Below are 18,410 nucleotides of genomic sequence, written 5' to 3'. Positions count from 1 at the left end.
TGTGTTGCTGACGTGGCAATGTGTCATAGGTCGTTTACTGAAAAATACCATACAAAGAAAGAAATACCATGTCTTGAAAAAGTATATAAAAACAGTTTGCTTTTCTCAATAAAAGTCTCAGTATCTTCACCAACCTGAGTCCGTGCAATCAGTCACCACATCCTTTCACTATTATTTTTCTTATCTAGACAGTAGTTGTGTATTAAATAAGTGTACAGACAAAATCTTGTCATTAACATAAACATACAGGTTTTCTTCAAGACTTCTCCACTATAAGCTCTCCATGAGTCATTGTAACAGAGGCAGGCCATGCACAAACATGGCACAGTCACGGACCAGATTTCACTACAGCCAAAATTTAAAACACATTTCCTATTACAATAGTCGTCATACCAAAATACAAGTGCTGTTTCATTTTGAGACTTTCCTATAACATCAGAATATAGAACTCTCTCATACTGCATGTATATTGCATAATTGTGTATATGTGAAAATCACATACTACAAACAGTATTGGAATTGGATTTTCCATTTTACTTCTTCAAAATACATTCTATTTCTTAATCCATTCCCCTTTAGAACAGAATCTACTTATATAAAATACCTACAGGCCAAAAGCTTGGAAACATTTGTAATTTAGTTTAAAAGAGCTACTCTTGAAAAAATTAAAGGGTTGGGTATGGCTGGTGGTGTGGTGTTTTTCCATTGCACAGAACTTAAAAATTGAAGTAAAGATTTGTCTTGAAACACCAAAGCCAGGCATTGCACGTTTTCAAGTTAGCAAGAGAGGCATGAATACAGCTGAATTTCTGATTCAAAGTACAGTTTAATTTTAGACGTGTTCATCCAGATGTTTCACTTTCAATGAATTGGCATTTTTAAATGTAAAAACATTCCATCGTAAGATTTCCAACCAGTTTTAGTACTTATTTAATAGACACATGCAAAATTTAATTCCTCCTTTTGTCTGTTAGGAGATACTTCCAGACGTACCATATTACCTCAGGCCTTCAATCAGCTGCTTTTCAGCTGCAGAAACTTCTACATGTAAAAAGCTTCCCTATAGTATTATGGACATGAATATAATTTCATTTGTCTTGGGACAGCCCTCAATATGCCACAAAAGTCTATTTCTACAAAGTATAACAACTAAAATATGGTCATATTAAAAAACCAAACCCAACAGCAAACAAAAATAACCCTCAACCATAATCAAACCCAAACCTGCACCAAAACCCACAAAATTAAAAAAACCCAACCAAAACACAACAAAAAACCACCACCAAAACAAAAACACCCTGCACATTTTATAACTTCTGATGTTTAATATGTTCACAACACCAAACGTAGAAGCTTTAACCAGATGCTAGGAAATTTTTGCCAGGATACATATGAAATGACTTCCAAAATAAGAGAAAACTTGAAGGTTAATGAAAAAACAAACAAACTACCACCTTCATAAGTTTCCACAAATAATAAACTTAAAACATCAAATAATTGCCAGCTATCAGATATTTCAATACTCAACTTATTATGACTTTTTTTTCTGAGGCATATTCAGAGAAATGGCTAAAGGGACTGTAATGGCCTTCTGGGACAGGAAGACTAAGGTTTCTGTAAAAAATGTTAAATTAATTTTTATAGTGATGCAAAGTCAGGGAAGGGTTGTTAAGGGATGGCCTCTTGCCACAGGGTGGAGTTTTGTTATGGTATCCTTTTAGAGTCTGCAGGTGTTTGGCAGGAGCTGAAATCAGGGCCAGCTGTGATATTTCAGCTCTGATATTTCCCTCCCCATATTTCTCAGAAGTGATGCATCAGGATGATGTCTTACACCTGATGTACTCAACTTGTGTGGTATGAGTGTAACTGTTGGGGGGGGCATGGGGGAAGTGCCACTGCATGGTTTTCATTTTATTTTCAGCTGACAACATTCACATAGTAAAACTCATCAACATGAATGGATTTAATATAGTAAAACACCAGATTACAATTTATTAAACTGCCCATTTTTTCTGGGTTGTTTTGTTGCTTCCTGTATATGCTTAATTAAAGTAAGAACACTGTATAAAAAGTATGTTGAAAGAAATTACAGTGCAAAAAAGGGAGGGCAATGTTCTAAAGAAAAAAACCCAACCTTCAGTCGCCTCACTTAATCAGCAAAGATCTTTTTTCTTGCATACTTAGCTCCAGTACAGTGCGTACCTGGTTTTGTTTTGTTTTATCTTATGGGAGAATTTGAATAGTTTCTATTAAAAATGGTATTCTCTTTTAAGTTTGTTTTGTTTGGAAAGCTTCAAACCACATTGTATTTCATACACATATTCCCCAGGGTATGTTAAATGGGACCATACTGAGATCACTCATAAGATTTTTAAATGTTTTAAGAATTCTTTTAATGTTTGTACTATCTTGGCCTGGTTAAAAGAGCACATTTTTTTTAATAGTTTTTTAAAGTTACACTATATAAATTTTCATTAAAATAGTCTATACTGTACTATCAAGCATTTGTAAGAACTTTCACAAACATTCCTTTCTCCCTCACATTTTTAAGAAATTTGTTCCCTTAACTAGTCAATCTCCTTTTTCTCTCAGCTGTTTTATCCATATATGCACAAGTACACACATATGTCTATCCACAGACTGATTGACTTAGCAGTACAAATGCCTGTGGTATTCATTTTAACTTTACAAATGAATAAAAGATTATAATCAGTGGAAAAAGTGGACATTTCACTCCATCCATGGAAAAACAGTATCACCTGGCACTCCAACTTAGTAAGAAATTTCCTGGTTTTTGGCAGCTCACGGAGTACAATTGAAACTGTTAATGATATTAACAAAATGTCCTGGGATCAAAAAATATGTTGTTTTATCTCAGTTTATAGAAGGAGTTATACAAGCCACTCTCAGCCTTCAGTGCTCTGTGGTCCTTTCAGTTAAAATAAAATTTGAAAACACAACCCACCTGTAGCCAATTGAGTTCCATTAGACTATTTCAGTCATCTCCTATAGTTGTCTTTCCCCCTGCTTCCTCACACGTGCTTGTAGCCATCCCTAGCATTAGTCCAGCCCCCTTCCAGGATTTCTGTCTTCATCTGGTACCAGCCTAGAGCACCCTTTAGAGCATTACTGACAGCTGAGCTGACATCCATGCAGTGCATCTTGGTCACTAATGGTGCAAGACTACACTTACTGTGAAAGGTGTTTGCATTATGGATATAAAAATCCAAAGATCAAAGAGGAAGATAATGACAATAAATGAAGTAAATAAAATGTTTAGATCCAATCCTGATGGTAACACACAAAACGGAAGATGTTAGCAAAGCCTCTGTATTATCTATTAGATAAGAGTTGGGCTAAATTGAAGTATCATTGGGTTTGATGTTTTTCTGGAGTCTTCGCAACAGTTGAAAGCAAATGGTGATGAGAAGCAGATTACTGTGTTATGATAAACTCTTTAATTTTACATAACACTGTTTGAACATGTTGTTATACAGTACCAGTATGCATGGTTATCAAATGCAAGTTGAGTGACATCTTTCTTAGAATTTTATTTTCTGATCTAAACTGAGTCTGAGAAAACCACCTTATAATGGGAGCACTGGGAAGAATTATTATGAAGTTTTCATATGTGATGACTGGGTTCAGGTTTACACATAAGAAAATGGGTGGATTGATGAATAAGTGGATGAAGAATTGATTGGATAGTTACATCCAGAAGGTATGGCCCAATGTCTCAGTGAGACAATATATTGGTGACAAGTGGTATCATACCCTCAGGGGCACTTACTGGGACCAGTGCTATTTAACATCTTCATCAAAGGGATCAAGTGCACCCTCAGCAAGTTTACAGATGATACCAAGCTGAGTGGTACAGTTGACACACCTGAAATATGGGATGCCATCCAGAGGGACTCACACAAGCTCGAGAAGTGGGCCCACGGAAACATCACAAGGTTCAACAAAGCCAAGTCCAAAGTTCTATACCTGGATTAAGGCAACCCTCAGGATTAATATGGGCTGGGGCATGAGAAGATTGAGAGCAGCCCTGCCCTGCCAAGAACAAATACAGGGAATTGGTGGAGCCTCTCATCCATCAATTCCTGCCTCTCATCTGGAATGCAATCACACATGAGAAGTGTGTGATTGCATTCCAGAAAGTGAAACATGTCCTAGGCTGCATCAAAGGAAGTGTGCCCAGCCTGTCAAGAGAGAGATCCTCCCCTACTCTGCTCTCATAAGACCCCACCTGGAGTATTGTGTCCAGCTCTGGGGTCCACAGTATAGGAAGGAGTGAGTTGGAGGAGTCCAGAGGAGTTCTGTGAAGATGATCAGAGGGCTGGATGAAGCACCTCTCCAATGAGGAAAGGCTGAGAGAACTGGGAATGCTCATCCGAGAAAAGAGAAGGCTCTGTGGATTCCCTGTTGTGGCCTTTCAGTACTTGAAATGGGACTATGAAAATTGTTGGCGGGACCTGTTGTGATACTACAAGGGTTAATGATTCTAAATGGGAAAAAGGTCAATTTAGATTAACTATAGTAAAATTTTTTACAATGAGGCTTGGAAAATACTGGAACAGATTGCCCAGATAGGTGGTAGATGCCCCATCCCTGAAAATATTCAAAATCAAGCTGCATGGGGCTCCTGAGCAACCTGATCTTGTTGAAGATACACCTGAAGATGGCAGGGTTGTTGTAGTAGATGACCTTGGAAAGGTCCTTTCCAACTCAAAATATTCTATGATTCTATGAAAAATCTTGCTGTGATTAGAGTATGTTCTTGTTGGTGGGTGCTGGTTTTCTGTTGGGGTCTCCTCCCCCGCCGTGTAGCCCTGGGAGAGGGGCCCTGAGGGCACAGACACGGGGTTTCCCTGCCCCTGCTCAGCCTCGTTCCCATTGGTTGGTTTGTGTTCCCTGCGCGGGCAGAAGGACCCTTGGTCCCGTGACTGGAACAGTTCCTGGGCAGAGCTCCGGCCATGCGGCTGGAGAAATAAACATCTCTGAAACAGCTATCAAGAATCTGTCTGTCCATATGTATTTCCTTTCCACGGGACTCCTGGTTTGATGTATGCGTGTTGCAGTATCCCCACTGCAACATAATGGTGGAGAATTGTGAGCAGAACGATCCCCGATCCCTAAGCGACTGATTTGTGTGAGTAAACCCTGGAAACTTTGGATTCCTCTTCTTGGTTTTGCTTTGCTATTCCATATCTAAACTATGGAGGAACCGTGGGAAGACTCTTGGCTCTCAGAGCCGCATATGGACATTTATCTTAAACTTAAAATGATTCTTGAACAACGATTTGTAAATTTTAGCTTGATTCAAGCTCAAAAAGAACTGAAACACTTCCTGGCATGGTTGTTTAAGAACTTTTTCTATGTTTCTTGGGATTTAATTCTTACCAAGGGCTTTTGGAAAACCGTTTGGACACAGTTAATACTGGAGTCAAAATATATGCCGATGGAAGAATATTTTCGTGAATATTATTTAGTTACCGAGACTGTTGAGCAATGTCAGCTGTGTCCTGGCGAAGGGAAGCCTGGCGCAGGGACCGTTCGGCCCAGGCCACGTGCACCGAGCGCTCTGCGAGCAGCAGCGAGGCAGTTCCCGTGCGCGGGCGGAGCCACGCGAGCCGCAGTGTCGGTGGCGGAGCGAGGCGCGGCGGGAGCGGCGGGACCCGGCGGTGCCCGCACGGCCCCGCACAGCGCATGGTGGAGCGAGCCCCGGGAACGCCCGACCGAGAAGGGCGGCGCGCGGGCGGTGCCTGGCGGCGGTGGCGGTAGAACAGAGCCACGCCCGGCCGAGACGCGCGCTGGAGCGGAGCGCGGGGGGGTCATCGCTCGGGGGCCCGGCCGAGATGTGGGTACAGCGCCTGGCAGCAGCAGCGAAGCTGCGACCAGAGGAGGCGACGCACGGAGAACTGAGCGGCGCGGCCCGGCCCGGCCCGCGCAGCCCCGAACACGACCCCGGGAAGAGCGCGCAGGCACCAGCAGCCCCGACAATTCCAACACGGGAGCGACCGAAGGAGAGAGCAAAGATGCAGCGAGACAGAAAACAGCAGCCACTCGGAAAAAGGAAAAGATCATAGTAACTAAGACCTTAGGGATAGTAAAATGGTATAATGTTAAGCAAAATTATGGTTTTATAACAAGGTGTGACAACCAGCAAGACATATTCGTGCATAGAACTGCTATTAAAAAGAATAACCCTGAAAAATGCATCCCAAGCTTGGGAGATGGAGAGGCGGTGGAATTCAAAATTGTACTAGGGAGAAAAGGGTTACAAGCATCGCAGGTCACTGGGCCTGATGGTGTTTCTGTGAAAGGCAGTATATATGCTAAAAATCGTAGTCATGGTAGACAATATCTCCCTTGTAAACCCCCCCTACAGTCTCCCTTTCCTAATCCCACCTTTCCCTTTTACCCTATATCCTATTACCCCCAGTGTATTCCCAATCCGTTTTTTCACCCATGGTTTCCCTCACAAAACCATGCTTTTGCCAATTGTTTCCCCAAAAATCCCTTTCCAATGCCGAGTGGGGGATGAAAAGGGGGAGGGAAGAAGTTAAACCCTCTCCTGCCTCAGTTTCCCCACAAAGCATGCTCAGAGAGTTCTGTCTCCCTTCTGTCAGCCCTAAGATGTTCCACAGAATCTGATTGGACATTTAAAGACTCAGGAGGGTGGCTTGTTTTGTCTTGAAACTGTTCTTGTTATGTTTATCCAGTTGTTTTCATTCTCCTTTTATTAAAATAAAACGGGTGAGGTGTTGGGGTCCCTCCCCTGCCGTGTAGCCCTGGGAGAGGGGCCCTGAGGGCACAGACACGGGGTTTCCCTGTCCCTGCTCAGCCTCGTTCCCATTGGTTGGTTTGTGTTCCCTGCGCGGGCAGAAGGACCCTTGGTCCCGTGACTGGAACAGTTCCTCGGCAGAGCTCCGGCCATGCGGCTGGAGAAATAAACATCTCTGAAACATCTAGCAAGAATCTGTCTGTCCATATATATTTCTTTTCCACGGGACGCCTGGTTTGGTATATGCATGTTGCAGGATCCCCACTGCAACAGTTTTCCCCTATTATAACTTGGATTTCATAGTACAGAGGATGCCTAGAATACAGTCTCTCAGGTGATAAACTTCTTCGCCAGTCAGACAGTCTCAGTCTTCTTTTTTTCCCTGCTTCCTTTGAACTGAAAATGCCTGTGAGAAAATGCTTCTTTCAGAAATTAAATAAATGTGTAACATGCAGCTCTGCACAAATATTGGCGTTTAATTTCCGATAGCAATGTCTGGGTGCCATGTATTTCAGAGAAGGGTGTGGAAAAGATAAAGCTTTTCAAGCAGTTTCATGAGGAAGAGATTAGCATGCTGCTTTACAGGAAGATATTTTGAAACACATGCCATATCTAACTGCAAAGCACCATGATACCTTTTATAGATAAGCTAACTATGTCAAGTAATAACCTGACATATATATATAATTATAATAAAATGTATGTGGAAATATTATTTAGGTGAATTCTAACAAGTGCAAGGCAGCCAAGATAACCTCTTTTCAATTTGGGAGGTAGTAGCCCATGACATATAATGTTTTAAAGGCAGTCTCTTTCAGAGTAGACTCAACTTCTTAAAATTCACAGCATCAAAAAAGCATCAAAAAAAAGCACAGAATATTTTTCCAATGTTGCCCCAAGTAGAGCCAAGTCTGAGTAAAATATTCTTGCTGTATGTTCTTCAAAGCCCAACCTTAATCCCTGTGAAAGTTATGAAGTGAAAAATTTGGCCCATGCATACTTTACGGCATGATACTACATCATTTTAAGGAGAAAGAGCATATTTATTTAATAAAAAAGATTCTTTCCCTGCAGTCACCTTACAAATATTATTTTATGCCTCTGACATATAATAATATTTATAACAAACATATTTGTTATAAACATATTCTTTTATGACAGAGATTTCTTTGCCTGCTCTTATTTTCCCAACACTACAATCACGACCATGACAAACACTTCAGACAGCAGACATGGACATGTACAAAACTGGAAGAAAAAACAAAAATAGTCAATGATCAATCATTTTTTCTTGTGATTCTCTTTAGTAAAAATCAACTTAGAGGAGATTCATCACACATTAGAATAGCCTTAAAATGCTCAGTCACAGTACTCAAGACAGTATAATTCAGTTTATCTTGGGCCTTTTAACCCATCCTAAACCAGAGGGTAAAAAGTAGGGGAGGTTTCAGGGAATATGCAAATAAGATAACTCTACAGATACTAAAAAACAAAAATATTGTTTTTAATTAAGCATAGGTGTAATTCAGTGTAATATTTAACATTTAAAATAGATACATAGATGAACTGTTTTCAGCCAGTGAAACTACCAGGCCAAGAAAAGGTTACGATTCTTTCTTTATATAAATTTTGTGCTTCAGTTTTCTTTTTTCAGTCAAAATGTTGTCCATTTTTTCAAACAGAATTGATTTTGGTTATCCATACTCCATACAGAAAATTAGTTCTTTTGGGGCATCAAGAAGGTACTTTTCTGTGTATTTATGTGATAAAATGCAGTTACATACTATGCTATGGTTTCTTTCTCTGTTTTACCAGCCAGTTTTGAAACATAGACTCTCTACGTGAGACGTGGAATACCTATGGTTTAATTTGTTATGACAAAATCTGAGTTCCCAAGCATATAATTCATTTAAGGATCTGTATTTATTTCCTAATATGACATACTATTGGCTTAAACTCAATCTATCATAAATCTCTCAAATCCCATTTTAAAGTAGCCAAAATCAGGTCTGAGTGGCAGGCAAAGTGATCATTACTCAGCACTCATAAAACACATGTAATAATGTACAGAAGAGGCTTGGTGAGGACCAACCTGAGGATCCGAGAACACTTGCTGCATGTTGTTGATTGGGCCGTATGGAACCCCACGCCCTTCAAAGAGCTGCAACCATTCAGTCGTCGCTTTTTCTGAAAACCTGAGAGCAAATAAGAATGAATGTGGTTTCCACGCTGTACTTTCAGATTCTAAGAAATGTATACCATGTCTCCTCCCTCTCTCATTGCTTCTGTACTCCTCTTCACTGACTTCTTCCCAGTCAGTGAATAAAGTAACAAAAATGTACTACCTATGTTCTTCAGAAATGCAAAACCCAAAGACATTGGGGATAGAACACCTCTGAACTGACTTCTATTTCTATCCGATCATCTGAAGCAATCCAGGAATGATGTATTGAATACATCATAAATTTATCATCAGTTTCAAACAAGGATCAATGGGTTTCCTCCATTTCTTAATTATACTAATGTGTTTCACACCTGTTTTCCATCATGTACATATTTAACAACAAAAAGATACAGTGTGAGTACAAGTACCATACAATACTGCTCATTAAAAGCTGATCTAAAACACCATCAAAAACATACATCAGGATTAAAAACCACATTTTTAGGTCAGATAACAAGACTGATTACATATTTATTTGTTGTATGGTCGCAAAACCTATCCTAAGGACATTCAGTTCAGCATGTATACACAGCGCCTATATGCTAGTGAACACATTGCTGCAGGTCTTTGTATCACATGCAAAAAGCTCATCTTATTTCTTTCTAAGCATTCAGTTACATAACTGATAACACCATTCTATTTCCCCTGTGTTTCTAGATAGTTTTTCTTTCCTAATCTGACTAGTAGAGTTGCATACATGAAGAAAACACACTGTTGAAACAATGTCATTCACTGAGAGATGGTATTTTCTGCAGTCATCTGGGATCCCAAATCAAAGGTGAACTTTCTTGGATATAGTATTTGAAATTTCAGGAAGATAAATACCACAGAGGTGTACCAGCTTATTAGAAATCAAAGATTGACTTCATGATACACCCAACACCAAAAAGAAATTAGATGTAATTTAAAGACCTGATCGAAATGAAATTAATAGAAACCTTTGAAAGGGACACTCAATTACTGGTACTCAATAGCTACCAGTTTGCTGTTCCTTATGTGTAATTTGGAACAATATCAGTAACATTCAGCTTTACTTCTAGCACAAGTTATGGATGGTCCTTCCTCAGAGCTAGAAGCTTTATTCCTGAAGTAAAAAAATAATTCTAGAAGAAATGGAAGGAGCAATAAAAAAGAAAAATCAAAATAAAAGGCCTTAGAAGTGCAAAATGTATTATAAAATGAAGAATGACTCATAAGAAATGAAGCATAATGCAGCATAGCTTCTAAAGAAAACAGATACAAGAATATTGCAACGTCTAATTATATGTAATGTACTTCAGTGAATATTAAAATTATTTCATTGTGAAGATGTAGCCAGCCATAAAGATAGTGCTGCTGTTGGACACATCTAGGGTCCATCCAATTTACCTAGAACCAGGTACATTGCATTGAAACTAGGGAAAAAGGTAACTCTAGAGAGGCAGATAACCTTCCTTCCTCAGTGACTGGAGCTATTAAGAAGCCATGATTTTAGTTTAAAGTACAGTTTGAAAACAATTCTCATAATCAATATATTCTTGTTATTCATAGCCTTCTATTATTAAGGTTTGGGGCTCAAACTACTGCGTAATATAAATGAGATTCACATGAAAAACTGTTTCACTTCAGTTATAGACGCTGTTTATATAAAACTCTGCTGTTCCCTGCTAGCAACGGAGATGGTTCATATTCCATGGCCCACTAACTCCCTTGTTATAAATGGAAAGCTTTTTTCAGCTACTACTTTTTGACACCTCAAATTCTACTATCTCATTTCTAACAAGACAGGACAGCTGCAAGAGGAATCTTGGACTCAACTTTATAACCATGGTGCTGAAGACCATCACTAAGAAATTATTTAATTCTTAATGTATGTATCAGCATTCAATTGATCTGTTGCTAATGAATAAGTCTTGCTATGTTATGTCCCTGCACTTCTTTTTAAGAAAGAGTTTATAAATATCTTCCTGACTCTAAAAAACCAAAATTTTGCATTTAAAGAATAGCCTGAAAATGAAGTCTTTTCAACAGGAGTGTTTATAATCTATATCTGCAGAACCAGTATGCTGCTTCCTGGTGTTGTGATAAATCTGAATAATTTTCAAGACATACATTCTTCTTCAGTTACATCATTGTGAGTGACTCAATATACAGTGGAGTTGTATATGTATGTTGCAGAACGTATGTGTATGTTAAGCAAAATTTCTGTGATTCTATATTAATTTCTACAATTTTAGCTTGTGCTTAGGTTTTCCTTCCTATGTAACAGAAAAAACATGCCACAATTTTGTAGAAAACAAGAGATTGTCTGGTTTTGAAAGTACCTCTTTTGAATGGATCTAACATTTGTCTTAATCTTACTTGTTAATTTATTTGTTGATGGCTGGAGGTAATTCCTAAAAGCTTTCAACCCAAAGAGGTAAGATCCCACATTCTATTATCCTCAGGGACACACACAGACTTTCCTCTTGAAATTGAAACTCTGTATCTAACTCTGATGTAGAATGGCTTCCTTTATTTGTGTTAAAGGGAGGCTGTTGAGAGCATATTGTTAAACTGTTTAAAACCAAAACAGAACATCACCACTGACAATAAAGGTCTAGTATTCAGATTTTGAGAGGAACAGCATGCAACTATTTTGCTAATTCAACTATGTTTTATATATTGAAGCATCTGCTGTACATCATTAAGGGAGAAATACTGTTTCAAAATCTGATAAAAGATAAGGCCTGGATAAAAAATGTTCATTTTTCCCTCTGATGTCAGCTGTTGATTTTTTTTTATCAACCTGTATGTATTATTCCCTCAACTAAATACAATTTTTGATAATACTTACACAAATAAATACCTTTACTTACAGTGAAGGGCTGATATTCAGGTTGCTAAGTATCCATTAATAACATGCTCAGCACTCCAAAGTAACAAGAGAAGACCCTCAACAAAAACTTCCAAGAAGTAGAAGACTGACATTCTCTCCTGAAAATGAAAGCTCTGTGAGCAGGAATTTAGAAGGTCTGGGCAATCCTTTTTCTCTTAACACATTTCAAAATGTATTTCTGTGCTTTTTCATTGTTTTTTAATAAATATCCTACTTTTTATATTTTTCAGTTAAGAAAAAAAAATTTACTTTCTTTATATATACACATACATAAAAAAAACCACTGATGGAAACACATACAAGGCTAAACAATGGTCCATCTTCCAAACCTGAGCTAGGAATCCAAGACTGTAGAGCATCCGAACTCTGAAACATGACACTTGCAAGAGAATCTTTACCTTGCTTTTACTCAGTGATTTCAGGAGAGCTCAACACTGCAATTCACACTACAGCTTCATATATTTTCAGATGAGTCCCTTTTCCTATAAAATGTTCCATCTGCTATATTCATATATATATTTAAAATATCACATAAATGCCATCTAAATTACCTATGATTTATTTGTAGAAATGTTTTAAACCTGTAGCTTAGCTTTCTGCAATTATTACCAGAATTTTAGAAGTTCAAAAGGATTTGCTTTTTACTGTACTACTTTGTGGTATGAAGCTCAGTTGCAGGCTCTTTCTGAAAACACCTCTGAGAAAGGAAGGATACGTACCCCAATGAAGAACAAAGCCATTGCTAGGATATTTACTGCAAAGTCTGAACTGAGGCTTACTTCCTGAAGAAATCAAAGTCTCCGTGATGTCTTATTTGCATTTTAAACAGTACTCTAAGCCTCCTCTGCACTGAATTACACAGCACTCACAAAGATACTGAAGTTGCAGTATTGAAATGAGGCATCAGATTCCAGAACATTTAACATTAAATACATCTCATGCTTTAAAATATTTTAAGAATAGAAAGTGTGGCATAACCTGAACTAATTGAAATTGGAAGAAATCCAACTAAATATATTTTTCTTCAATTAGTAAATCTAGCAGGCATCATTAAATGAAAACATCTAAATTTAAACTATACACTCAGCAAATTCATCAAAAAACATTACAGCACAATATAAGACAAAACCTCCAAAAGGCAAAAAATTAAATATAAAATAAAAAAAGTTTTGCACCTCGTTTTCTTACATAAACTACAAGAGTAGTTTTACTTCTTAAAAAGCAGGATATACATTCCCTTCTGCTTTCTAACAAATTCTAATTTAAAAAAAAAAAAAAAAAGAAGAAGAAATGAATGGATCTTTACATACAAAACAGAAAAAAAAGTCTGCTTGACTTGTGCAAGTTAGATGAAATGGCTTTAATCAGTTAGTATATTTTAACAGCACTTGGGTGTGTTTCTAAGTTTCTCATCCTGATAATTATTAATGTAAAATTTGTTTCTTTTTTTTTAGCAATATTTTATCTTTCAATGAAACAAAGACTTCAAAAGCATGAATGAATCCACTTTTTGTGTATTCCATTTTCTATGTTTCCTAGGAAACCTTCAATCCTCTCTACATCCCATGTGGAAGGGCAACCATGTTTCTCTAATGAATAAAACCATCCAATTCCACACAAAGTAAGTTTAGAAGAACTACTGAAGCAAAATACTGCTCTTTTCTATAGGAAACTTATGGCAATTAATTTAGAGAAGTAATTTGGACAGCTACCAAATACAGATGGAACAGCAACATCTAGGATTAGTAAGAGCTTTTTACATGCGGTCAATCACAAAAAGTTCCTCTGTTCTTGCTAAAGTCCACAATAGCCTTCCTGTGTTTTCTAGTACAACCCAAATCTGCATTATGGTTTTTGCTTCATTTTGTTCTATCAACAGTCTCTTCCCTCCCAAATATCTACAATATTTTCTCTTTTCACTGCCAAACACCTCTTTAATGGTAGTTAAATGACTAAGAGAGTTTGTAGTTTCTTAGAGTAGTATCTATGGAAGACACTATACAAAATAAACGTTCTAGAAAATATTTGTTTGGAAAATTCAAGGAATGGATCATTATCCTTTAGTGTACAGTGAATATAGAATTAGTGTTTTCAAAGTGAATACTGCAGTATTTACTCAATAGTCTGTATATATTTCTGTTAGCATCTAGTCTCCTCTTACTGATGAATCACTGGGAAAACCAAAACAGACAGAATATTAAAATATTTGGGATCAACATGATTGTACTGACAGGTTTTGCTGACAGATATTTCAACTACTTTAAAAGATGCCACATACAGTAGATTTTAAGTGGTAGCTACATAAAATACTATCCAGAGATTTGTAGGTACCACAAATCCACCCTGAAAATTCTTTTATACTTCTGCATACTGTAAATATTGCTACCAGTTTAACAGAACTGTTAATAAACCTTCATCTTTATGCACAAAATTTCTGCTAGAGATTAATGGACTTTCTCGTTTCTCTATCAAGAGTTGCATGCTGCCTTAAAACCATACATGATTTTTAAGGAATGGCATACCAGACAGAGGGAAACACATCTGTCTTGTAAAATGTATTTCTTACGGCTACTGACTTAATCCAGCATGTAACAGAACTAGTTCTTTTTGTAGTCAGATAATAAGCTATCCACATTAGAAATATACTACTTTTTCCCAACCTTCCTCTGTTTTACTCAAGTATAAAAGAGGAATGTAACTTTTATAGTTATGACAAAAGAATTGCAAATTAACTGGAAATCAGCTAGGTAAACACGTATCAGTAAAAGCACATTGAGAATGATGAAAAGTTGCATTGATTTTGTTGCTGTTTTTCTTTTCACTCAAGGGGATTAAAGAGCTAACAAGGGCCAGGTCAAAAAGTTCATTTAAAATCAATAAAAAGACCTGCCTTGATTTCAGCAGCCTGAAGTTAGAAATGTATATCATCAGAAAAAAGATGGCAAGTTCCTTTTCAGAAAGGATGTTGAACTTCACAAGGGTATGAAAAGCTTAGAAGTTTATTAAACAGTGAGAAAAGAACAGAAAAAACACACGTTAGCTTACCCGGTCCAAAAATCAGATGCTTGAAACATTTTGGATCTCTCTCATTTGTATGCACAGAAGTCAGCATAAAACTAATAACAATTTAAAACAAAGCATTTTAAAGCAAACGGTGGCAGTTTGGTAGCTGATATCCATACAGCTCAACCCTCTACGTACTGATGGTGAGGTAGATGACTGGGGAGAGTAAACCTTACGAGCAGTGCCACACTGAAGTCAATTGTCTTTCAAACTTCAGACACCTGTCTTGCTGAAGCTGTAAACAACCAGACCCTCATTCCTGTAATGTTATCAACAGTGACTTCAGTCAGCAAGGCCCTTGGTTTAGAAAAGGAAATGGTGGGGATAGGGAAGGAGATTTACAGAGACTGGGTGTGTCTCAACAAGGGTGAATTTAACAATGCTCCTGATCCAGCAAATTAAACATCTTACAGTACTCTTTCCCCTTTAGGAGCCCTCCTCTTCTGTTACTAGGTAGAAACAATTTAGCAACGACTTTATTAACTGAGGATCAAGTTCCTCTGTGTTTCCTTCCTGCTCATTCCTTTTCCCCTCACACTTATATGCGCAGCATGCAGCTGTAGTGTACAGTCAAGAATAAGGGGTTTAAAATGTAAGCGCTAGGAATAGAAGTTCTACTCTGAATCATTTCCAGCCCTAACACCTCTGAGTCTACAATAATTTAGTTAGAGCTGCAGGAGCACTAATCATGCTGAATTTATGTGTTCTTTATGTGGAACTGCTTCAATTTAAGGGCTGAGGGCCTTCCCCCTACACTCATACACCCCCACACACTGTTCCATTTACAGGTTAATTTCCCAAACCTTGGAGTACACATTTAGCTGTCCTGTCTTAAAATGCCTCTACATTACTGAGGTGCATAGTAGGATTAATGGGTAATATGGAGTAATTTGAAGAAGAAGGTCAAGAGATTAAGCCCCCTTTCTCAAAGCAGCTTCTTTTAAAACTGGTATTGTGCTAGCTTTTGCACAGATGCATCTCAAATTTCATGTGCACACTATATATGTGTATCTTGACATATGCATGCATATATACACACATACAAAATCATCTGCATTGTGTCTGATACTATTGTGTTCTAGTGGAAGCAGAAGTAAAAGTGGAAGGGAGGTAAAGAGGGAACAGAGCAACAATTAAAACTTGGTTCTTCTGTTTGTGAGTTAGATGTACATCTAACTCACAAACCAGAGGTTTCCACTGGAAACTTTAAAAACAGAGTGCTCTGTAGTCTGTCAGTTCTCACATGAGCTGTGAGTCTCAGGGGCCTCAGTGGTAGCCATTGAACCTGGCCTCCACCCAGGCAGGGTCATTTTAAATTGATGGCACATACACAAGAAAGGAAGGCAGAGGTAATTCGCTTGTATCAGAGTTCTGCTTTCTTGTCATTTGGGGAAAATGTAACCTAAATAGAGAGGAAGACACAGAAGGCAACAATTTTTTTTTTTTTTAAGCAAAGACTAGATGTGTAAATGTTAGCAGTGGGAGGAGAAAGAGGAAATAAGACAAAGAGGAGGAATAGGGCCTGTGGGAAGTGGAGGAAGATGATGGGGATATGAAAAAACCAGTATAGAAGAAAGAGGAGTAGAGATGGGAAAGGGACAACACCACCAGTAGCAAAACAAATACAAAATACCCCACAGATCTATATTCTTCTTCACTGTGAATATCCTATGAACCAGTGATCCTTGTAGCATTTTACTCATTTCCCCGTAGACTATGGAACTGAAAAACACTCCATGTCTCAATATGGAACTGTTTTCTGTAATTCCCTCCTCTTGCTTCAGTATGAGTGAGAGCAGGCTGTCTTAGAAGCAGCACACCACTCCACACCACTTCCAGTCGCTTTTATTGGGATCCAACAATCTCTGCAGATATGTGAACTTCCTTACTTGCTGTCCCTCTCTACCTTTCATTTGTGCCCTACAGAGGGAATTGAGATGTATAGAGAGCAAGTTGGATTGAAGAGATAAGGACAGGCATGCTTCACTCTTCATTTCTGTCATAGAAGAAAGAGGATGAGAAAATTCTTCCTGAAATGAATGGTGCAATTCACACTTTTCAGAGTTGTTTCAAGTTACATATATGTCTGAAGCCATATTCATCCCCATCTTGTAATCTCACTCAGTTCAGTACGTCTGACTTTGATGAATACATCATTTCACACCTTTCTGAGAAGTCTTCTGTTTAAAGGTCAATTTCTTCTAAGTGCTGCATGATCCCCATGGTTACCTAACTGCCTTGAAATCTGGCATGATTATCAGGTGGTGAGTAGAATTATTGATCTAAATTAGAGGTCACTTGAGTCAAGAATTCCCAAGACAGGGCCTTTTTTAAAAAAAAAAACAGCATTCCTTAATATTGACAAATTGTCCCAATGTTTCCTTTGTTCACACATCTAGAATAAAACTGTGACCAAAGAGTCTCAGTTGCTCAATTTTTTACTCTAGCTAAAGAAAGTCATCAAGTGTCTCCTTGGTACTCAGAGTTCAGATGCTTTCAAAAATTTCAGCTCCACACATGAAGTGAATTAAATGCTCAAGACTTCAGGGACTTATTGACCCTTTGAGCAGGTCTGAACACCTCCTTCTATTCCTATAAAAAGCCTAGCAAACCCTTTTTCTTAAGAGGAGGAAGTAAAAAATCCTTCTTTTTGCACTTACTAAATGCTCAGAAGTTAGAAATTAATTGCAGGTAGTTCATTTCAAAAATTAAGAAAAGTTGGAAAATAAAAGGTGAAACATAGCTCCAGAAACAGTTCAAAAGGGATAAGAGCAAGGGGACAGGGTAGATAGGTCAATGGAAACCTGCTCTAGGCTCTGGTGGAACCTTGGTTTATTAGAATTATAACAGCATCAAAGGCTTGAAAAAAAAATGTATGCCTATATCTACTGTGCAACAGCAGTTCTATATGCAAGTGACTGCAGAGTACCAAGCATCTGCCATACTGCATCTGCTTAAAATACCAATGACTTAGAGGAACAGGAAGGATGTATAAACTGAAAATGGCAGCAGAAGAGTTTGGGGAAAAAAGGAGTGGCTCATCTTAACAAAAGTACTGTACTTCACACAACTGTACTTCATATGCTAGGCTGAGAAAAGCTGTGTCTAAGAATATGTCTTCCAAGCTGCTCCAGCTCATATCTCCACAAATTCTTTTTAAGGTGGGCAGCAATACACATACAGTGAGTGAATGGAAGGGTCTGCAGGTGGTTTTTTCCAAGTAATGCACCTTAGGTTTATATTTTCCATGTGCTGGAAGCTGTAATACTATCAAGCAATCAGTGATTAAATTAAGGTATTTTTCAGTGAAATTCTGTCATTACTATTTTGTCATTTCCCTTCATTTCTCAAGGGTTGACATTTTTCAGCACTGAGAAACTATTAATTTAACTCTCTAAGTAACTTCAAAAATAAACCACATATAATTTTACAAAAAACTGTGCATTAGTGAATAAAAGCAAAGTTACCATAGAATGTGT

General features: G+C 38.0%; 1 protein-coding gene across 4 annotated transcripts in view; it reads right to left on the bottom strand.

Moving 5' to 3' along the window:
* The window catches only part of SUGCT (succinyl-CoA:glutarate-CoA transferase), a 348,860-nt gene that overhangs the window by 189,988 nt on the left and 140,462 nt on the right, over nt 1-18,410 (bottom strand). For 2 of the 4 annotated variants that reach the window (XM_048297381.1, XM_048297372.1), the window contains exon 12: nt 8,880-8,982. In XM_048297381.1, coding sequence (XP_048153338.1) covers nt 8,880-8,982 — 103 coding nt within the window. Of the gene's footprint in view, nt 1-7,833; nt 8,036-8,879; nt 8,983-11,848; nt 11,967-18,410 lie in introns of those variants that run through there. The other 2 variants (XM_048297389.1, XM_048297399.1) reach the window with 2 other exon arrangements.

Source organism: Corvus hawaiiensis, chromosome 1 (genome assembly GCF_020740725.1).
Source record: "Corvus hawaiiensis isolate bCorHaw1 chromosome 1, bCorHaw1.pri.cur, whole genome shotgun sequence".
Lineage (NCBI taxonomy): Eukaryota > Metazoa > Chordata > Aves > Passeriformes > Corvidae > Corvus > Corvus hawaiiensis.
The sequence above is the reverse complement of the archived record's forward strand: the minus strand, read 5'-3'. Positions and strand labels throughout refer to the sequence as shown.